General features: G+C 46.5%; 4 protein-coding genes across 4 annotated transcripts in view; 2 read left to right on the forward strand and 2 right to left on the reverse strand.

Annotated features, from left to right (window-relative positions):
* LOC136965647 (E3 ubiquitin-protein ligase SMURF2-like) overlaps positions 1-3,288 on the reverse strand; it is a 14,382-nt gene extending 11,094 nt beyond the window's left edge. Inside the window, 1 exon segment of the mRNA XM_067259831.1 lies at positions 2,833-3,288. Within this exon segment, the coding sequence (XP_067115932.1) occupies positions 2,833-2,884 (52 nt within the window). The 5' untranslated portion in view covers positions 2,885-3,288.
* A 316-nt stretch (positions 3,289-3,604) lies between these two features.
* On the reverse strand, positions 3,605-5,653 carry LOC136965296 (N-acetylmuramoyl-L-alanine amidase-like). Its single transcript, XM_067259391.1, has 4 exons — positions 4,822-5,653; positions 4,458-4,668; positions 4,028-4,322; positions 3,605-3,900 (listed from the first exon to the last, which is right to left on the reverse strand). The coding sequence occupies exons 1-4, from the start codon at positions 5,642-5,644 to the stop codon at positions 3,883-3,885; spliced, it is 1,347 nt and encodes a 448-aa protein (XP_067115492.1). The 5' UTR covers positions 5,645-5,653; the 3' UTR covers positions 3,605-3,882.
* Positions 5,654-6,750: 1,097 nt separating this feature from the next.
* trappc5 (trafficking protein particle complex subunit 5) lies at positions 6,751-8,371 on the forward strand. The gene is made up of 3 exons (XM_067259213.1): positions 6,751-6,830; positions 7,045-7,317; positions 7,414-8,371. Exons 2-3 carry the CDS (start codon positions 7,048-7,050, stop codon positions 7,708-7,710), a joined length of 567 nt encoding a protein of 188 aa, XP_067115314.1. The 5' UTR covers positions 6,751-6,830; positions 7,045-7,047; the 3' UTR covers positions 7,711-8,371.
* Positions 8,372-8,451: 80 nt separating this feature from the next.
* Positions 8,452-19,215, forward strand: mcoln1a (mucolipin TRP cation channel 1a). The gene is made up of 14 exons (XM_067259212.1): positions 8,452-8,789; positions 12,081-12,331; positions 12,723-12,890; positions 13,345-13,501; positions 14,074-14,155; positions 14,341-14,437; positions 14,560-14,659; positions 14,905-15,011; positions 15,401-15,550; positions 15,850-15,951; positions 16,168-16,290; positions 16,605-16,811; positions 17,020-17,150; positions 17,358-19,215. The coding sequence occupies exons 1-14, from the start codon at positions 8,753-8,755 to the stop codon at positions 17,392-17,394; spliced, it is 1,749 nt and encodes a 582-aa protein (XP_067115313.1). The 5' UTR covers positions 8,452-8,752; the 3' UTR covers positions 17,395-19,215.
* The last annotated feature ends 1,861 nt before the right edge of the window (positions 19,216-21,076 follow it).

The raw sequence follows: 21,076 nt of genomic DNA on the forward strand, positions 1-21,076 counted from the left end.
AGCGAGAGTGAAAGAGAGAGGCAAAGAGAGAGAGGCAGAGAGAGAGAGAGAGAGGCAGAGAGAGAGGCAGAGAGAGAGAGAGAGGCAGAGAGAGAGAGAGAGAAAGGTTGGGAGACGGGGCGATGAGGGGTACAGAGGGTTCTTCTTAAGGGAGAGTTCAAGTCTCATGACGGTTCATCTGGAACACTGGCGCACACACGCGCGTGCGCGCGCGTATACGCTCCACAACAGTGGATCCTGAGACAATTCTTCCAGTCTCTCACTGCGAGCAACGTGCCAACTGGAGGTGAAGGACCACATGGATACGACAGCACGGCACAGCAGTGAGAGTATGCGGCCAGCCCGGCTCAAAGCAGCAGCTATGGCCAGCTAGCAAGAGACAGAAAGAAAGAAAGAGAGAGGAGCGAGAACAAACAGCGATTGTCACCTCCCTGCAGTGTTAGAAATAGTAGCTTTCTTTTGGCCCAGATTGTTCCAATTTACAACCTTGGCAGTAAACATGGTGGGGGCGCCATCTCATTCTGAAAACGACGGGCGACATCAGCGAAGGGGGAAATGCCCAATGGGCAAACAATAACAGGGCCGCCAGCGCTAAACAATCCATCAATTCCCCCCCCCCTGATGTAAGAGTAGCGCTTCTCGGGCCAAGGCCTGTGGAAAACAGTCGGGAAAAGAGGGAGGAGGGGGGGACTGATCTCAGATGTCGGAGGAATGTAGCTGAACCGCTGGGCCTTGATTAGCCCCCTTATTCCTTGAGTGAAATTGCATCTGAGACAGAGAGGAAATGGTAAATAAATTGCAGGCAAGCTGCGACTAACTGACAGTTTGAATGCTCGGTAAATGGCAAATCCACAGAAAAAAAAAAAGAAAAAAAAAACCCTGCCAGGGAAACCTCCCCAGGCCTACTGGAAGCAGATAGGAGTTTATTGATTAGACAGCGGTGAGTGTGTTGGCAAGGCTCTGAAAAGGTACAGTTATAGCCTGGTCGAGTGATCTAGTGGATGAGGCCATCTCTAAGCTCATCCCTCTCTCTACCTTGTTGCAAGCCAGGCATTGGGGTAGAGCGCAGAGCAGACACCATGAGACCATGCCATGTCAGAAACCCACACACATCCACACCCAGAACCACACACACACACACACACACACACAGTAAAGAACAACTTGAATGCAGTTCTCCTCAGAGCGGAAGGTGGAGGCCCTCCCTCCCCCTCCTCCCTCCTCCCTCCCCCTCCCCCTCCTCCTCCTCCCTCCCCCCTCCTCCCTCCTGGGTGAACCAACGAGACAGAGGATGTTCCTATGATCGGGAGAGACTCACATTTCCTCTCTGAGGTCTCACATTCCAGGGATTCCTAACGGAGACCACTGTGGCCCATTTCAAACCATTTCCCATATGGAAAAACGAGACCCAGACATTTGCAATGGCAGCTCATTGGTAATGCTGCTCTCTAACACAGAATTTTTTGATTGTTGTGTACGAGCCTTCTACGGATTGCACACAGACAGACCTAAGATCCACTGTAGAGCGATTAATTTGCTTGCTTATCTCAGCATTCAAAAAATGAAATAAGGGAAGCCTCTCTCGCAGGTATGCATTGACAGTAGTGCACCACAATAGCAAACGATAGCAAGATATCATGACAATGTGCGGTAAAGTATTAAGTCAAAGGAAAAGCCCATCGGAAACCATAACTATTGCCAGAGCGAGAAGCTCTTCTTCCTCTCTGTGAGCTCCAGCTAGCACATTACCAGATTAAATATTTAATTTGGCCAGTCCCACAAGATAGAGAGGTCTGGAATTTGCTTTGACCTGATCTTGGAGAAACATGAAAAGCAACGCCTGTCATCTCCCTCTCTCCGCAGTCAAAACAGGGCCCTCTCATGTAAACCTGCAAATGTTTGGGTTGTAAAACACAGAAAGAAGCAAATAGAACATGTTGGAGTTGATTGGATGACCTTATAGAAGACGTTAAAGGGATTTTAAAGTATGGCTCATTGTGCAGAAACATTCCAATAATTAATGAACACCACATTTAAAACCTCCTTGATATGCCTTACTCTTGGCAGGGAACATAAGCTGGCTCGTGCAAAAGGTTATTGTCTTATGAACGCAACATCATTTGTTTAATGTAGCCTAATGATAATGGGATGATAATTACATAGCCTACATTGTTACAATTAGGTGCAAACACACTGAACTTCATGACATAATCTAATTTTATGCAACCAATATGACATGCAAGATACTTAGCAGACATTTGGAAAACAGGCAAGTTTGTTAGGTTTTAAGTTAAGGAACTAATACAGTTTGATAGCATTATATTAAGCCTATTTTTTCAACAACAAAAATATTGTGTACAAGCTGTTTAGAGAATTTGAGATAAGAACACCAGCTAACTAGCTACACATCCACTGAAACTAAACAGAGGCTCACACAATTTAAGCAGAATTGGTAGTTGAACGTAGGGCAGATATTCTCTTTGGAAGAATGGGGGTTAGCCAACGGGGGGCTAGACTATTCATCAGGTTAGCTAGCCTAGCTACCTAGCATTGTTGTTTGCTAGCCAGCTTTATAAACCCATCCATCAAATTGTACTAGCACGCTGGTTATAGTCAGTGGGGTAGCTAGCTATCTACAGTTTATTACAACAACATACGTGCGTATATGACTGAGTTAACGTGGCTAAAAGACAAAAACTTTATCTAACTAAGTTAGCAACACTGAATTGAATTTGTGGTTATAGCCCAAATGCACGACATACAGAACTTGCTAGTAGGCTAAGCTAACGTTAGCTAGCTAGTAGATGGCTAGCTGGGGTTTTAAATTCTTACCTGTCAACCGCAGCTTTACTGGGCCATTTCTCCGAACTCCTTGATTAGACATACCCCTTAGAGTTCCAGCTTGACGTAAGTTTATAGAAAATATTTATCATTCATGTGTCTGTGTATATTACTTTTCAAAATGAATTCCGACGAACCCTATGGTTGTAGCGGGTAGCTAACGTTAGTCTCACAGTGAATGGAGAAGAATGGAGTCACGGCATAGTGGCCTGCATCAGCATAGCAGTGCCATGATTACACCCTCCCTCGTCTCGAGCAGATACTCGGGTGCAGGAACAAAAAAATAACGAAATTCCCAATAAACGTGTATTTCATCCCCTAAAACGCAGGCTTATCAAAATCCGGGTCAGGGTTTCAAAACCAAAAACTGAATTTATCTCCCATTTGGGCCAGCATAGCTTATGTTTGAACTCGATGTTGCTGCAGAAGTTTCGCTACTATGTTGCTGGTGGTGACTGTTGCAGCTCCACCGCCTGGTCTCAAGGAGTCGAGGAGATTTTGAACGGCTAGTTACCCTACCCACTGGTGACATCACCAATCTGAAACACAATCTACCCAAGTTTTCTTCCAGCCATCAATTCTTTTTAATTACTTTGTCCATCCATAGTCTCCATCATCCAACCATGCATGCAAGTTTCCACCCATCCATCTAGTCTATAAGCTGGTAATTAAATTATTCAAATCAACTCATGCATCTTGTCATGTTTTATTTTCCACACCGAATCTTTATCAATGTATAAATGTATATTGGTATTCCCAACTACATTAACATGACCATACATGTTTTCCTTTTATTATACATTATATACTTTCGAATGACACTGGGACAGTTGAGGTACCTCTTACAGAATGTAGTCCAAAACGCAATGGCGTTGGGCTCCACCTTGCGGCCTCTTTTAGAAGTTCACAATTCCACTGACATATTGATTGCCTATCCCACTATAGGTTGTCACATAAGTGCACTGCTTGAATAATTGACTCCAGTTCAAGTATTGACAATAACACCATTGATTAAAAATGGATAATAATACTTATTTTTTTTCACATGGAACTTGGCTCCTGTGAGGAAAGAAATAAGTGAGCAAACATTATTTGCAGTCTGTAAATCATAACTGAAATACGTAAATGACTGTATAGGCATCCTTCATCTTTATTTTACATTATAAAACACTTTACTGTTTCTTACCCTAAAATTCTCCCAGCTCTTGATCTCTGAGAAGAGGGCGTCTCCTGGGCAAGTAGTGTTGACCACTTGTCGGTGCCCGTGGATGGTGTAGTTTGCGGCCAGTCGGCCCTTATCCACAGCACACTTGACCAGATGGTGTCTCACCAGCTCCAGGGAGTGGCGGCTGGGCACAGAGGAAGAGTAGTCACCGATGAAGGCCACCCCATAGCCTATGGAGCTGTGATCCCTGGTGTGTCGGCCACGGTGAAGCCAGCCTCGGCCCTCGTAGAGGTATCCGTTGGAGCCTACCACGAAGCTGCAAGGGAGGGGTGTGTACCCAAGCCAGCGTGTCGATATAAGTGCCTTTGAATGATGACTACTTAGAAATCAAGTGGTTGTGTTGGCTGTTCACACGTTTGCCAGCAAACAGATGAGGGGGCAGGTCACCCACCTGTATCCAATGTCGTCCCACCCGCGGACGTCCTGGTGGAAGAGCTGCATGGCCCTCATGTCCCTGGAACACTGCTGGAAGGTCAGACACGGCTGGCTGGGCTCATACGTGTGGTGGATGTAGAGGAAGGGGAGGGGCAGGGAGAGTGGGATGGGCGTGGCCTTGTGAGCCTCAGCGCCCCACTGACACCGAGGGATGACCGGTGGGCAGTCTGGAGGGGTTTGAAGAATGACAGAAAAAATAATACTATATATTGTAATTTATAACAAAGTATTGTTTTCCAGACTAGGTCTGAGGCTCATCTCAAACAGTTCGGAAATCAAAAAGTGAAAAATGTTCAGTTTTAGTTTTAGATCAGACTCACCCCAGTACCTGTGGACAAACTCCAGTACCCCGTCTCTCACAGCCTTCTTCACCCCTGTATCCTTATGGATCCATTCAGTCCTCTCCAGTTTCCAAACCATAGCTAGGGTCTCCATTACTTGTCTCTGAGGATCCAAAGGGCCGAGGAGAGCTCTGGAATTTTCCCTGCGCTTGGGGCTAATGTGGGTGGATACACCCTCCAAACCATGCCCCTTAACACCATCAATATAGTAATCCCTCAGGATGTCACTGAGCTTGTTAGAACGTTCAGCAGAGGGCTGGTGTGCTAGCTCCATCCCTAAGATCGCGCCGTCCATCCCTCCGTTGATCAGGGCATCAGTGGCCAGCGTGGGCAGTCGAGACAGCCTGAAGACCCGAGGGAGGACAACGCTGTCCCAGCAGCCATCTGGCCCCAGGCGCTGAGAGGCCGGGAAGTCCATGAGGTGAAGGAAGGAGAGTCCGAGGTTCTTGGCTAAAGTGAGGGGTATCATACCCAGGGGAGGGGTGCCCTCCGTCTTCGCTTTCAGCCCCACTTCAATACCGAGAAGCAGAGGCGCGAGGGCCACAGTGGTCCCGTCCTGGGTGAGGACCACCCCTCGCTCCTCCCCGTGGTCTGTCACGACATGGTGGATGGCCTTATCGAAGAAGCTGAAGAAGGTGGTGTTGAACTCGGACACGCTGAGGTTGTTGGAGGCGCCTAAGAAATGGAGGGTCAGTTGGTCCTCGTGCCCGGCGGTTTTACGAAGACCTCGGACCACAGCGAGAGGGGGCAGGTGGAGGTTGGACTTCTCCACCAGCTCAACAGCATTGATGAAACTGTCCATGTCCCTTGTGTGGAGCTCTGAGACTATAACATTTTCGTTTTTAGTTTGATGCAGTTCATGATGTAAGTGACATATTAACACAATATTACATTTTCATAAGATCAGGTTGTGTTAGTTACCTGTATTGTTTATGCTGTAGCATATCCCAGACAGAGAGAAAAGCCATATTATCACAGAACCCATTCTGAATGTTGTTGACCACCGAGGACACAGTACATGAATTCAATTCCCAGACAAGGGCAACACTGATAACAAAATAGTCCAATTGATTATTTCAGTCTGTAAATTGGGTTTGGAACTACTGGGACTGTTCCCAGTACTAAGGTATTTCAAAAGGTTGTCTACCCAAGATTCCCAAACAATTTGTTCTCCGAAATAATTATAGTTCTAATTCTAATGAGTACCATGACGTAGAAGTGAGTGTCTTTGTTTGCATGTGCTGAGTCAATAAGCAAGGGTACTCTATGTAAACACATTCCTCTTTGTTTTGATTGATTCATGTCCAGTTAAAGTTTAAATAAATAACTAAAACGTTTTACTTTGATCATATATAGGTTCAGTTTCCCTGTCACAAATTAAGTCCGACTGAAACTATTAGGGAACCATTCCAAAGAACCTAACTCTCTCATATATAATATGCTTTTCGCTCCATTGCACTCATTCAAAACACAGAGTCATGTCCTTTGGAAAGGTAAACCCTGGTTAATGTGTGCTAGGTACTGGGTAAAGAATGTACTGTAAGACCATCTGGTTCACCATCACATGTGTTTTTATGGGGGTGGGCATTATACAATCATGCCCACCTACAAAATAGGTGGGCATTATACAATCATGATCCTACAAAATAGAATATCATGGTAATCAGGAAGTATAAGTTATTTCACTCTCACCTGCTGACTGTCATCCTGAAATAAACCCTATATTGAGGTATACACCCTTATATGAGAAAATGGGTTTTAGTCGGGTCTATTTTAACATAATTTGTTGCTTTCTAAGTAGTGGGGACGTCTTCATTATTCTGTCCATTTGTGTTGTCAAATGGACATGCGTTGTAAAACATGTTTAAAGTGCTCTGGTACCTAACATGTGACCCAATGACGTGTTACCCGGAACAGGAAACATTCGATCTTAGCACAAATCCCGAACAACAACATCAGTTTGGTAAAGTTGGCTACATTTAGCCCTTGTAAGTATGTTTTACTCCTTTGTTAAATCAATGTCTATATTGTATTCAGTGTCATTGCTGTATGCTTATAGAATCTAGTTTTTCATTCAGATTGCACAAATAGCTTCTGCCGTTAGCTAAGCTAAGTTAGCCCTAGCTAGTTTAGCCAACTCCGCTAAAGCATTAGTAGCATGTTTCGAGAAAACAATATAACAGCATTTCCTTTTCTGTGCAGAACATGGAGACTCGCTTCACCAGAGGGAAGTCGGCTATTTTGGAGCGATCACTCACGCGTCCTAAAACGGAGGTCAGCGTGAGTGCATTTGCTTTGCTCTTCTCCGAGATGGTACAGTACTGTCAGAGTCGAGTCTACTCCGTGTCCGAGCTTCAGGCTCGCCTGGCGGACATGGGTCAGGGCGTCGGTGCCAGCCTTCTGGATGTGCTTGTGCTGAGAGAGAAGAATGGTAAAAGAGAGACAAAAGTACTGAACATCCTGCTTTTCATTAAGGTAAGTTAAGATCTGCATGAAAAGAAAAATTGCTGTGGGTTTGTGTAGTATGCCTTAGCTAGACCCGCAGTTTCACCGCTTCCTATTGTACTCCAGGTGTCTGTGTGGAGGTCCCTGTTCGGGAAGGAGGCAGACAAGCTGGAGCAGGCCAACGATGATGACAAGACCTACTACATCATTGAGAAAGAGCCCCTCATCAATGCCTTCATCTCGGTACCCAAGGAGAACAGCACCCTCAACTGTGCAGCCTTCACTGGGGGCATCGTGGAAGCCATCCTCACCCACAGTGGCTTCCCTGCCAAGGTGACCGTACACTGGCACAAGGGCACCACTCTCATGATCAAGTTTGACGAGGCTGTCATCGCCAGAGACAAAGCTCTGGAGGGCAGATAAAGGGAGGGTGGGTGAGGAGGAACAGAGGATGGTGTGAATTGACTCGTACTAGGTCTGTGTTTGTTGGCCGTTTTCATTTCCTTTTTTGTAGAGGGTCACGGATTGTGACGAGTCATGAAGGGTGTTTGATTATTGTACAGTTCAAGCTGACTATCTGTCTTGTTGAAATAAAAATGAGTTCCATTTTCATTTCAGTAACCAGTATTTAGTCTGCTTTGATGAACGACAACAACATGGGGACACAGATAGGAACCATCTGTGTGTTATGATCAGTTAAGATATGTACAGTAGAAGAAGACTACTCATTCAAAAGAAAGTAGAATAGATACTGTAATTGGCAGTTTGGGTGAGATTGGGTAAAGCAAATGACGTTTGTTTAATCTGATGAATCTTTAGCAACATACATAAGCAACAAGTATGTTTTAGTCTATTTGGAATCATCTGGTTAACTGGCAGCCCTTTAAACTAAGTATAATGCATTTGCATTGAAATCTTGTGGGTGTACCATGTCAGTGTCAGTTCAAACCTGTAAGCGTTGTTGAAAAATGTAAATACAATAAGATATACAGCCATCTGTTATTGTTTTTTGACTTGCATGTGTGGTGTATTGTTTATAGCTTGTATATTGCTTGTCGAGCTGAAAATAAAATGCTCAAACGAATTTGTATGTTTTTGGCATGAAGGAAGCTTTGTCAAATAAGTAAATACCGTATTGTGTGCCGTAGGGGAAGTTTGCTGAACAGAGTAGAACATTAAATGAAATACCCACAACCTAACTGGTTTATTGTTGTCTGAACTAACAGACCCTTGGAGAAAAAAAAAAACCTGTTTCACGCTGTCACATGGCGTGCGTCACATGACTTTGGTCGGAGGAAGTGCTGTTTCAGTATAGTCTAGGGCAGTAACATAGACCTCATTGATGTCGCCACTGGCATTTAACGGCAACATTACATCTCATTTGAAATAGATTTTATCTGATGTGTATTTATTGTGACACTGTTCACATTTTATGTGTATTTATGCATAGTTTTAATACATTTACATGGCTTCCTCAACCGTGATCAACGATGTCTCAGGAGGTATGTGTGCCGCTGCCGGCTAGCTGGCTAGCTTTTGTATTTTCCAGGAGTTGCGACTTTAATGTTACTGTTTCTGATGTTAATTATTTGAGCTATAATGTATGTATCAGATGTTGTATCACTGAACTTTTAATTATCAAATGAGGATCTACATGTTATTCAAGCTCGTGTCGCCAACGTTTGTTAACGTTAATGCAGCAGGTTGTAGCCCACAAGATTCGTTTTTCGTCCTAGACGATAACGTCCTAAATGCTATGCACACATTTCTTCAAATGTTAGCATCAACAGTGTGATTGCAACGCTTTAGCAACGGAAAAGTAATAACTATCAGAGCTGACAATAACAACAGAGACGTTGTTACTAACACGTGAATTACATGGTGTGTCACGTAATCGCTAGTCTGTACGTCATGTAAAGTGAAGTCTGAAAAACAATTATTATGACCTAGGCTGTGCATCAACATCTTTGTGAACGTGCTTGATCATCATCATTTTGTGTAAGTGCAGTTACCATACTATTGTACCCAAATGCTGTTGAGGGATTTGGCCTGAATTCCAAAGAGAAAAGTAATTGTGCCCCGTGCAGGTTGAAGCTGAAAGAATCTATTGTTGTCTATCCCCCCTCCCTCCCTCCCTCCCCTCATCCCAAAGACCTCTCCCGGGTTGATCCTGCCCCATGGTCTGCACCCCCCGCCCATCCTTATATGTCTGTCTGTATCGGACTGACATTAAAAGTGTGCATTGTTCCATTCCATGCACTTTAATAACCCCTCTGTTGTGTCAGTCTCTGTCCATACAAGATCAAGTTTTTCAATATGTGCGGTTGAAAACTTTCACTTCTGTATGACAGGAGATGTTGATTCAGTTGACACTCAGCCTAGCACACCAGCTGTGTGTTTTATAGAGTTTGTCCAAAGTAAATCAATGCACTCAACTTGTTACCGATTTAACTATTTTATGACAGGAAGTGAGAGTGTAAGCTTACTTGCCAAAAGCTTGTTGATTTTTGATGGTACTATAGCGTGGATCAAGGATCCTTTCATAACAAGACCTATTCCCCGCTAACAATATTCCTTTAGTCAACAACATGTGTTCTGTTTATTGTCCAGTCATTCACATTTCTTTCCCGATGCGCAATCTCGGCCACCACAAAAGCAGTTCCTCTTGTTAAACAGGAGATTACACAGAGGTGAACTAGACTAGCGTGCTGTGGTAGAGGTGCGAGCACTGTAGCATGAGAGACCTACAGGGTGAGATCGTGGGTGGCCAAGTGTAGACGGATGGCAGCAGATCCAGCCGTCTGATACAGAGATTTTGACATTTCCCTCATCTCGTGGGTGACTGACTGACAGGCTCGCTGCAGTGACAACATAGTCTGCCCCCCCCACACACACACACACACGCTGGTGGTGGGGGGGGCATAGCTCTCTGGTATGTCTCCACTGGCCTGGTTCAGAACTTGATGGACTGGATCTTTCCACCAGATTTGATTTGTCTTGAGTGACAGTATCGCAGCGTTGCTGATACTGTTTGTTTTGTTTCATCCTTATCGGCTTGTCCCCATCCGTGATAAAACATCTGCCCTTTTATTGTCTTGGCTTGTCTCTTGACATGGAATGGTGTTTGGAAAGAGAGTGATGCTTTCCTTTGAAACAGGCCAGGAGGACGTTATTGCCTCGAGTTCTTTTGAGGCCTTTCAATACATATACCTATATATACATACAGACTTTATATACCTCCGATGGATTTGTTATATTCTTTTATCTCTTACACCTACCCACTCATATATACTGTATACATTAGTGTGGTTATCTAGGTGCTTTTTAATAGGAAGAGATAAATGCAGGTGCTGTTAATAGGAAGATATTCTTTTACGTAGCTTCACTGTAGATTTTGCACAATCATTGAGTTTCCACAAGGCCATAGACATCCACAGTTAACCTTTTCATTGTGGAGGGAATTGAAACAGTCACATAAAAATCACACTGACTCTTTAGCGGAACGTTTTACTGATGGGGGGGTGGGTCATGCTTGTGTGTGTTCCAGGCCAGAAGTTTACCAGAAGTGTGTTGAACAGCAGTTCATTCCCACGTCCAACTCCCCTTTCCTCATTTGCTGCTAAGATTCCGTTGGGTCAGGGGTTTTTCAAACGTGCCATAGCCTGTTTGAGTAAAATGCTGCAATAATCTCTAGCAAGCGTCAATAAAATATCCTAACCCAACAATAAACCTTTTTTCCTGAGCGTAAAAATAACCACCAGTTGAACTTGTTGTGTTGGACGGGGAATTTGCCAGCCTCAGCGATATGCATTGCATATCGGGCAAGCTACTAGAAACTCAGGTCATCAATCACAGACAAACTGTGTGTAGGATAGCAATCCTGAAACATTGACGAGCCTGTCACCTGAAGACTAAGTTGTTGCTTCAGCCTTACCATGTCACTAATCCCAGGAATCTCACTCACCCAAATATCTTCGATGGTTTCAGTTCTGGCGTCGCGGAGCTTCGCATATGTAACCAAAACCACCCATCTCCGGTTCTGTAAAAGGCCGCCAGGCTGCCTCACGCGTCCAGGTCAGAGGTTCCGCTGTGGGGAGGCTGTTTTGAGTGACAGGCCTCTCTCTTCTGAGCTCCAGAAGTTGATTTAAGAGGCTTTATTTCCCGGATGCGTGTGCGTAGAGCCGGTGAAACTGGAACAGAGGGTGACACTTTCAGCCTTGGCGATTTGGGAGAGATAGGGACATCAGGCTGTGCTCAGGGCGGTGACAGTACAGGACTGTCACACACACGATGTCTTCGTTGGTTCGCAGTGCAAACACGCTTTTATCAGAGAGCAGCTTTAGCAACTAAAACAAAAAAGTACATTTGTCTAGTCACTAGAATAGACACACTATACTAGACTCTAGTGTGAAGCAAATTTAAGTCAGTCATCGTTTTGTAGGGCAGTGCTAGATCATCCACTTCCTCCTCACTTCCTGTGTCAAACACATTTCCACGTACCAAGTAAGTAAGACTGGGTAGTTGTGATAAGACTGGGTAGTTGTGATGAAGTGACACAAGGGCAGAGGTCAGTGCTGCAGCAACCCTTGTGTTCATTGTAGAGACGGGTCTTTGAGTCTCCTGCAAAAGGAGAATGGAGGGGAAAGAGAAGTTGCAGAGATATTGTGGTGGTATCTGTGGTCATCAGATTATCCTGGCGAGCTTAACTCAGATTTGTTGATCTGACTGTGTAGTTTCACATCCTTAAAATTCACATTCTAACGCTGTTCTCTCCCTCTCCGTTTCTCTTCCAGAGAAGGAGAGGCTGTTTTCCTCTGTAGCTCACTACGGCTCCAACGACAGCGGGGGTGAACACAGCCATGGCAACCCCCGGTTACCCACGACAACGGGGAGCTGGGTGGGCGCCAACCAGGAAGAGGAGGAGGCACTCCGCAGGAAGCTGAAGTACTTCTTCATGAGCCCTTGCGACAAGTTCCACGCCAAGGGGCGCAAGCCCTTCAAACTGGGCCTGCAGCTTCTCAAGATCATCATCGTTACTGTTCAGGTGAGACGTGGTCACCTTGGAAGGTGGCCATTTTGTTTTCGCAGGGATTTACTACTGTCAAGCCAGGCTAGTTTTTATGCATAACAAGCAATGCAAACGTTGCTTACTAAGCAGTCCTGTGGTTAACTTCCAACTGTACAAACACCGTCGATCCGTAAGGGCACTTTGACAATCAATGAAGTCTCCTTGGGTAGGATAGGAATGCTGTATTATGTCATAAATTACGTACACAAGTTATGTAACAGTTGTATGTAGTGCAGTAGGTATGTATTATAATATTTAAAAGTTGAATGACTCACTCTCTCACTCTTACACCCTCTTCCTCTTTTTTGCTCGCTCGCTCTCTCTTCCCCCTATCTCCCCCCCCCCCCCACCCTTCTCCTCTGCCAAGCTGGTGCTGTTTGGCCTCAGTAACCAGATGGTGGTGACCTTCAAAGAGGAGAACACCATGACCTTCAAACACCTCTTCCTGAAGGACTTCGACGAGGCCTCGGACGACACGTTCTCCGTCTACTCGCAGGGCGACGTCTACGACCACATATTCTACGCCATCGACCAGGTAGCTCACGCCGCCGACACGACCGAGCGTGGCGTGCGTCATCCCTTTCTCAAAGTCCCGTGCGCATGTCAGTGAGGTGAATGTGTCTAAGGGGAATATGCACAGTACACTACATAGTGTGAATAGTGTGGAGTCAGGTGGCTGAGCGGTTAGGGAATCGGGACAGTCATCTGAAGGTTGCCGGTTCGATTCCTGGCCGTGCAAAATGACGTTGTGTCCTTGGGCAAGGCGCTTCACCCTACTTGCCTCGGGGGAATTTCCCTGTACTTACTGTAAGTCGCTCTGGATAAGAGGCCTGCTAAATGACTAAATGTAAATAATCAATATCCTTCCCACTTCTATTTATCCTGCTGTTTCTTTCCCAGAAAAAAAGTATTTCGATTAGGATTTCACTTCTTTCACCCTTCCGCCTCGCGTTTACAGCCTTCCCCTTATTCCCTCCCCCTCTCCCCAGTACTTGGTGTTACCGGAGACCACCGTGGGGCGCTACGCGTACGTGTACGGCGTGGGCTACAACGGGAGCGCCCTCTCCCTCTGCCAGCAGTACTACAAGAGGGGCAGCATCGACCCGGCCAACGACACCTTCAACATAGACCCTCGCGTCGTCACGGGTGGGTGTCTCACTCTTCCCTCCCCCTCCCTCCCCCCATGTGCTGGTACAAGTGAATCACCTGTCTCTTTAAGTGTACACACATCCGAGTACATTTCAAATAATACGGTATATGTAAATATACAAGCGTGCTTTCCCGAGGGAATGTTCAAAGAATGGTTTTCCTCTCATCCTCAGTGCTTTGCAGTGCCTCTCGTCTCTGCTCCGTGTGTGTTTTTAACGACTGTTATTATGATTCTATTAAGTCCCTCGCCCTGTGCGTAAAAGCAGATAGGAGAACTTCCTCATGTGATTTACCACTCGGGAGTGATTTAGGGGACAAAGAGGAAATGCATTAAACACAGGAAAAACCCTTTGAGCTCTGGAAAGATCCAGTTGTTAATCCGGTCTCGGGTGTTAAAAGCTGACTATTTTCTGCGTGTGTTTCTGCTATGGGGCAAGAGATTGTCATTTAGATATATCTAAATAAAATGCTGGACTACAGCTACATTTGATCTTGGGAATGGCATCATGTCTGTCTGATGATGTTATAGACATCTACTGGAAACTAAGGCCTGTCTGTCCTGTCTCCAGACTGCATAGGTGTGACTCCCCTAGCTGCCCCTCCAATACCTTTAACCAGCGGTTACAAGAACTTTACCCTCAAGTTCCACAAGTATGTTTCCCTCCATGCCTCCAGGCCACTGTGTTTGGTATCAACACATTGGAATTTAACAGTGGAATGAACTGAAGTCAACAGTTTTCTACACACACTTTATGTACGTTTTGTAATTTTCCTTTCCCGCTCTCTCTCTCTCTCTCTCTTTCTCTCTCTCTATCCCCCCCCCCCCCCCCCGACAGGCTCATCAACGTGACGATAGAGTTCCAGCTGAAAGCCATCAACATTCAAACCATCATCAACAACGAGATTCCCGACTGTTACACCTTCTTCATAACGGTGAGCGGCGGTCCTGGGCGCACCCCCCCCCCCCCCCCCCCCCGTTCATGTACAGCCCCCCCCCCCTCCCCGTGTGTGTTCGAGCAGGACGGACCGTGAGTGCTGTCTTTTCCCCCTAACAGATCGTGTTGGACAACAAAGCCCACAGCGGCAAAGTGAAGATCAGTCTCGGCAACCAGGCGTCGATAAAGGAGTGTAAAGACCCCAGTGTGTCCGGACATGGTGAGATAACCATGCGTGCACACACACACATGTAGATACACACACACACACACACGTAGATACACACACACACACAGTACCAGTTAAAGGTTTGGACACATTTTCCAATTCAATTGGAAAATGTGTCCAAACTTTTGACCGGTACTGTATGTACACACACACAGACACACACGTACATCCACAGATACATCGAAACACACAAAAGAGACACGTGGTCCTTTGCCCCCCCCCCCGGCTCCCCGTAGCGGAGAACTACACGCGGCTGACGTTTGACGTGGCGGTGGCGGTGGTGTGTGTGCTGTCCCTGCTGCTGTGCGGACGCTCCATCCTGAGAGGCGTCATCCTGCAGCACGTAAGAGAACCTGCGGGGGGGGGGGGACTGCAGCACGTAAGAGAACCTGCGGGGGGGGGGGACTGCAGCACGTAAGAGAACCTGCGGGGGGGGGGGACTGCAGCACGTAAGAGAACCTGCGGGGGGGGGGGGACTGCAGCACGTAAGAGAACCTGCGGGGGGGGGGGGACTGCAGCACGTAAGAGAACCTGCGGGGGGGGGGGGACTGCAGCACGTAAGAGAACCTGCGGGGGGGGGGGGACTGCAGCACGTAAGAGAACCTGCGGGGGGGGGGGAAGGGGGAGGGACTGTAGCGATACCCGGGTGTGCAGTCATTGACGAGCGAGATGTTTTCGTCCGGTCCCTCACTCTCTTCTCCCATCCCCCCGCACGCGCGCACACGCGCACAGGAGTACGTCGCGTTCTTCAAGGAGAGTCTGAGCCGCCCGGTGAGCTGGTCAGACAGGATGGAGTTCGTCAACGGCTGGTACATCCTCCTGATCGTCAGCGACGTCCTCACCATCACCGGCAGCTTCATCAAGATCGGCATCGAGTCCAAGGTGGGCCCACAGGAGGCCCCCCGTGGGGTCTCTCATTCTCCAGGGGTTTGCGTGACGCTGTCTGCCCTTGACAGCGGCGGTCTTCAACCCCGGTCCTCAGGGCCCACTACGTTTCGAGATGTTTCCCTGCTCCAACACACCCGATGGTTGTTATCGGGCTTCTGCAGAGCTTGATCATTCCCCATACGTTTGAGTCAGCACTCCTATTCACTGTGACACTCATTTTGTGGTCGATAATATCTACAATGTCTCTATGTCAATCTCTAAACGGCGCTGTGTTTTTGCTCGTGCCTGGTCAGAACTTGTCCTCGTATGACCTGTGTGGTATCCTGCTGGGAACGTCCACCTTACTGGTGTGGGTTGGAGTCATTCGCTACCTCAGCTTCTTCCAGAAGTACAATGTAAGACGCGCTCTTATACACACACACACACTGCAGATTCGTGTGAATGCCTTTATGCAGGTAGCACACTCACACACAGCTTTGGTGTACGTGAGACTGACTGCTCCTCTCTGCCTCCCTCCCTCCTTGTCTTCCTCCTTCTCTCCCACCCACCCACCCTCCCGCCCCCCCCCCCTCCCTCCCTCCCTCCCTCCCTCCACCCCTCCCTCCCTCCAGATTCTGATCGTCACCCTCCGGGCTGCGTTCCCCAACGTGATCCGTTTCTGCTGCTGCGTAGCCGTCATCTACCTGGGCTACTGCTTCTGCGGCTGGATCGTGCTGGGGCCCTACCACGTCAAGGTAGACCAGCACAACAGCCAAACAAGGGCACACCCACGTTACTACGCTCGCTCCATACCTGAACGGAAGTCGCCAGAAGGCTTGGAATTGAATATGTTGGATGTTTTTTTAATTTATTGTTTGTTTATTTGGGTTAGACTGAGGGCAGTCTAGTGGCAGGCCAACAAAAACATGAACACGCCTCCTTTTTCCCCTCCTCTAATTCTGTTTCTCCATCTCTCTTTCTCCATGCCTCTCTCGCTCTGTGCCTCTCTTTTCTTTCCTCTCTGTCCGTCTCTCCCTCTCATCCCTCCCTCCCTCCCTCCCTCCCTCAGTTCCGCTCCCTCTCCATGGTGTCGGAGTGTCTGTTCTCGCTCATCAACGGGGACGACATGTTCGTGACGTTCGCCGGCCTGCAGGAGAGCAGCACGCTGGTGTGGGTGTTCAGCCAGGTGTACCTGTACACCTTCATCTCCCTCTTCATCTACATGGTGCTGTCGCTCTTCATCGCGCTCATCACCGGCGCCTACGAGACCATCAAGGTGGGTCGGGGGGCGGTGGAGAACTCCCGGTTTCCCTTTTACAGCCCGGCGATGTCGCGTCGCGTAGGCTCGCGGGAGGCGTCGCCGCCCACACACACACACACACACACGCTTTACGGCTGCTATCCGTATCCTATGATATGCTTGTGTAAGATCCCCCCTCCTCCGCACACTCCACAGCGATCGTGTTTTCTGTTCCCTCCCCCAGCACCAAGTCCAGGAGCCCGTCCACATCACGGACCTGCACGCCTTCATCGCCGAGTGCACCGACACCCCCTGCTCGGGGAAGTTCCGGGGGCTGGAGACCTCGCCCTGCTCCTTCTTCTGCTGCTGCGACAGGTGCGGGGAGGGGGGTCAGGGGTGAAAGGTCAAAGAGGTGGAAGCGGGAATGATGTTTACTGTACAAAGTGTGGCTACATTGCGACGCAGGAATAAGGGAGATAGTCTGGTCATGCGTTGACAAATAGTGACCGTTCTGACATATTGACCGATAGATAGGACTTTTTTTCCCCCCTCTAATCTTGGAATTTGTTTTGTTTTCTTCAGAACCACAACATACGAGGACACCCTCCTTGTCAACTGAGTCGCCTCCTGTGGCTGAACCCACAGCGCCCTCTGGTGGTTGACACACAGCACACTCCACACCGGCTTGGTCACCATCCTATCTGGACCGTGCATAAGCACACACTTAAGCTTCGAGTTTCTCTGCTCAACAGCCTACAGACAGGGGCCCGACACCACGGGCTTAAAGGAACTGGAGAGGAGAACGTGTTTTGTCTGTGTTAATGTTGTGCAGGGTGTTGTGCAGTTGCGTGCTGGTCAGCCAACCCATGTTTTGCACCACGCCCCCCCCCCATATTACCAAATCTGGATTAGCGCACCATGCTAACACTGTCATGTCCACATCCGTGGAAAGGGGATGCAGGGAACTGGACACACAATCTGAGTTTCAGTGTATTTTAAATCTAGATATATATATATATATTATAATTTGTTCTTCCTTTCTTCAGTTGGTACCACTACAACACAAAAGATGTGGACAAAGTTTGTTTTTGCATTTTTTTCGGAGTGCTTAAGTCGATGAGATGTGTTTTACGAAGGTAGAGAAAATGATAAATGACAGATCTCGTTACCTCTATAGAGAGCGCTTATGCAGTCCTTTCTCAAACTCTTGACAATGTAAATGTGTTACTATTTGCCTGGCCTTCGGTTCTGAACAGATCTCTTGCCAAATAGTATGTTGTGGTGAAAGATCACTGAAGAATACTGAATAAGCTGAAGTACCCTTAATATATGATTATTTCAAGCTCAGCTCCAGTACCAGAACTTCACCCAGGTTTATGTAAATGGATCACAGGGTAGTAATGAGGTGAGTTCTCTCACACAGTTTTGTAAATACTTTTTTGTCAACTGTACACTTGTCAACCATACAAATATTGAACAAAGTTATTTGATTGTGGACCAGTAGCTGTGTAAAGTTCCACTTGCACGCCAAGGAAACAAAACCGTCTTGTCACATTTTGCATGACCTGTACGTCACTTCTCTAAAGGAGGTAAGCGAGGGACGGAGGGAGTTCATGCATCTTTTAAAAGCCGGATGGCGTTTCAATCTCCCTCTACCTCCTCTGCTCGTGGTTAATGTACGAACTTTGTTGTTCAGACTGGTCTGAGCAACAAAGGCTGGAATGAACTGGGGGGACACGAAAGCATAAGGAGAGGTAAACAAGGCCGGAAGAGACAGCGCACTGAACTATTGACCCAGAATCATCTCAGTGTTTATTTTTTTTTTCTATTCCTGTTTTTATGTCGTTTGTTTTTTTATTGATAACTATGTCTGATATAAAAACTCTAATGACTTTCTCGCTAGAGGGAGTTCCGTGTCTGTTTTTTGTTGTTGATCTGTAGCTTGAAAAACAAACGCACAAGGGGGGGGCATAAGGACTTGAAATGTAGGGACTTTTCTATAAGTGGTCAAGTGTTGTGCTCACTCTGGATTTTCTTCATCAGTGACGGATAAACTGCCTTGCGGTGATTTTAGACTTGTTCTAATTAGTATATGTTAAAGGGGGTATAAGGCTAATGTTGAATCTAAAAGCTTAGGTTAGGGAAGGACCTTGTCTGAAGAACACTAGGTCATAGCTTAACCATAGAATAACCTGACCAACAAACAACAGTGTACAATGTGGTAAATCCTGATTAAAAATATTCTGCCTTTTACATGTCTGCGTACTTACATGTACCTATTTGCAGTTTTTAGTCATTCATAAATGTTCTCCATGTTTACAGTAGCCTACCGCATTTGAAAATGTTGATCGTTTGCCTGATATTGATTCTTGATTATGAATGTGTGCCTACCACCCGCAGTATGATGCTAATCCTCACATTAAAAAAGCCTGTCTGAAAACCCATGTGGATATATTTAATATGTCGTAAGGTGTTGATGCAAAGCACCAATCATCTGTGTGGAATTTCCATAATCCCATCTGAATTCATTTACTTAATTTGAAGCATGAATATTCACCATATTGGTTAAGACGGCCCTTGCCGATCAGCCTGCAGTCTCTGGTAGAAGCATCTGGAATTTAAGATAAGGGCCCAACTGTTACTTCTAACTTTGACTGTAATTACTTGCAACATCCACAAGAGAGAGCACATGACTCATTGATAGCTCCTGCTTTCCAGACACAGACAATAACATCCTTGAGGAAATAGCCTGTCAAGGTTAACAGAAGGAAATAGATGACCAGACACACAACAGAAACATTAAAAGCGCGGATATGAATAATCACATTTAAATATTAATAATAGCATGTCTGATTGGGCACAACCTTGGAGCAAATTCAAGGCAGGAAAATTACAATTGATAAGATATGTTCTCAACAGACATCTCCATGGTGACCTTCTTGCTGATGTAACTTCCTGGACAGCGTTTGGCAGCTGATAGAGTACATCGTTGCCTCCACTCCACTTAACCTAATATGATCATACATTATAGTACTGGCTGGGCCTCCACTCGCAGGCTGTTGGCTATTGCTGACCACCATCAAACTCCATCTCACCAAACTGCCAGCCCAAGTCAGTTTACTTACAGCTACAACATGTACATATTGTTACTTTCATAGTTATTATTAGCTTAGGTTGTTCTCAGTTGTCGGTGAATTATTTAGCATTATTCTTTCTTTTTTTTATTCTTACGTTGTTAAATATATTGTTGATAAGTATAGCAGCTCATGTAGGTTAGGACTCTATATATTTTTTATTTCAGGGTAGATAGGCTGCTAGGGATTGTCAAGAGGAGCAGGCCCAAATATTTGACTTGTTAAAAATGGGTAATAAACTTGAACTTGATGCCTTACAGACTAAATGTCTTTCCGTTGGGGGTTTGATTATGTGTGTGTGTTGGTAGCTGGGTTATTTGAGGACAAAGAGGGGGTGTCTTTGGGAATATGTCTGACTCACTCTCAGCTTTGCGAGTAAATTTATTTTCTTTCATATGGCGCATGTACTGTACTGTACATCTAAATATAACAGGGATAAATGGATCGCATTATGAAGAGGAAACTGTGAAGATATTACTCAGAGTGGCACAATGAACGGTGTGAGATCATTGTTTACACTGTCTCATATGAACCTGAAGTTTCACAAAGTAAAAGGGAAGGTGTGGTCTGTTGTGACGGGTGTTTTTAATGTCCAGGGAATCGGACATAAAAAACTGGGGATTTTTCTGGGGAAATATTCTTGTGTTTCAGCTGTTGTGTGTGTTTGTGTGTGTGTGTTTGTGCCTCGTGTCGTATATCTGTGACTTCAACGACGTGTCAGTGGGAGTATGCCTGACTGTTTCACGTCCCTCCACCGCTGTGTATGTGTGGGCTTGTTTATTTGTTTGTGCTGTGGGCAGCGTAAGCAGCTGTCGCGTCATTCCTAAAAAAAAGGAATGCTGTTTTCTCCAAAGGCCAAGAGAGAAGACCACACGGAAAGGCCGAGAGACAATCAACCAGGTGGACTGCAACCAACCTCCTCGGTACCACAGTACCGGCCCACGCCGAGCCACGCCCGTGTTTCGACAGCAGGACAGGACGCCAGGTAGGAAAGCAGGAAGTGTGTCAGTTTAATGGCTTCAATAATGAACCGATGACAGCTTACCAGCACGGTGTGGAATATACTAAGCTAGTGTTAGGGTTAGGGTGAGGCCACACAGCCCAGGCCCAGCCCCACCCCCAACCCCCTCCCCCTCCCAGAAGACTGGAAAGGCAGGCCAGAGATGA

This window comes from Osmerus mordax, chromosome 21, assembly GCF_038355195.1.
Source record: "Osmerus mordax isolate fOsmMor3 chromosome 21, fOsmMor3.pri, whole genome shotgun sequence".
In the NCBI taxonomy this organism is placed as follows: Eukaryota; Metazoa; Chordata; class Actinopteri; order Osmeriformes; family Osmeridae; genus Osmerus; species Osmerus mordax.

What these genes read in the sequence shown, in the direction of transcription:
- LOC136965296 (XM_067259391.1), bottom strand. Translation starts at nt 5,644, where the DNA reads ATGGACAGTTTCATCAATGCTGTTGAGCTGGTGGAGAAGTCCAACCTC. An exon ending in GTTTGTCCACAGGTACTGGG is followed by an intron (nt 4,669 to 4,821) that starts GTGAGTCTGATC and finishes AAACCCCTCCAG; the next exon opens with ACTGCCCACCGGTCATCCCT. An exon ending in TGGGACGACATTGGATACAG is followed by an intron (nt 4,323 to 4,457) that starts GTGGGTGACCTG and finishes CCTCCCTTGCAG; the next exon opens with CTTCGTGGTAGGCTCCAACG.
- trappc5 (XM_067259213.1), top strand. Translation starts at nt 7,048, where the DNA reads ATGGAGACTCGCTTCACCAGAGGGAAGTCGGCTATTTTGGAGCGATCA. An exon ending in ACATCCTGCTTTTCATTAAG is followed by an intron (nt 7,318 to 7,413) that starts GTAAGTTAAGAT and finishes ATTGTACTCCAG; the next exon opens with GTGTCTGTGTGGAGGTCCCT.
- mcoln1a (XM_067259212.1), top strand. Translation starts at nt 8,753, where the DNA reads ATGGCTTCCTCAACCGTGATCAACGATGTCTCAGGAG. An exon ending in GTTACACCTTCTTCATAACG is followed by an intron (nt 14,438 to 14,559) that starts GTGAGCGGCGGT and finishes TCCCCCTAACAG; the next exon opens with ATCGTGTTGGACAACAAAGC. An exon ending in CCCCAGTGTGTCCGGACATG is followed by an intron (nt 14,660 to 14,904) that starts GTGAGATAACCA and finishes GGCTCCCCGTAG; the next exon opens with CGGAGAACTACACGCGGCTG.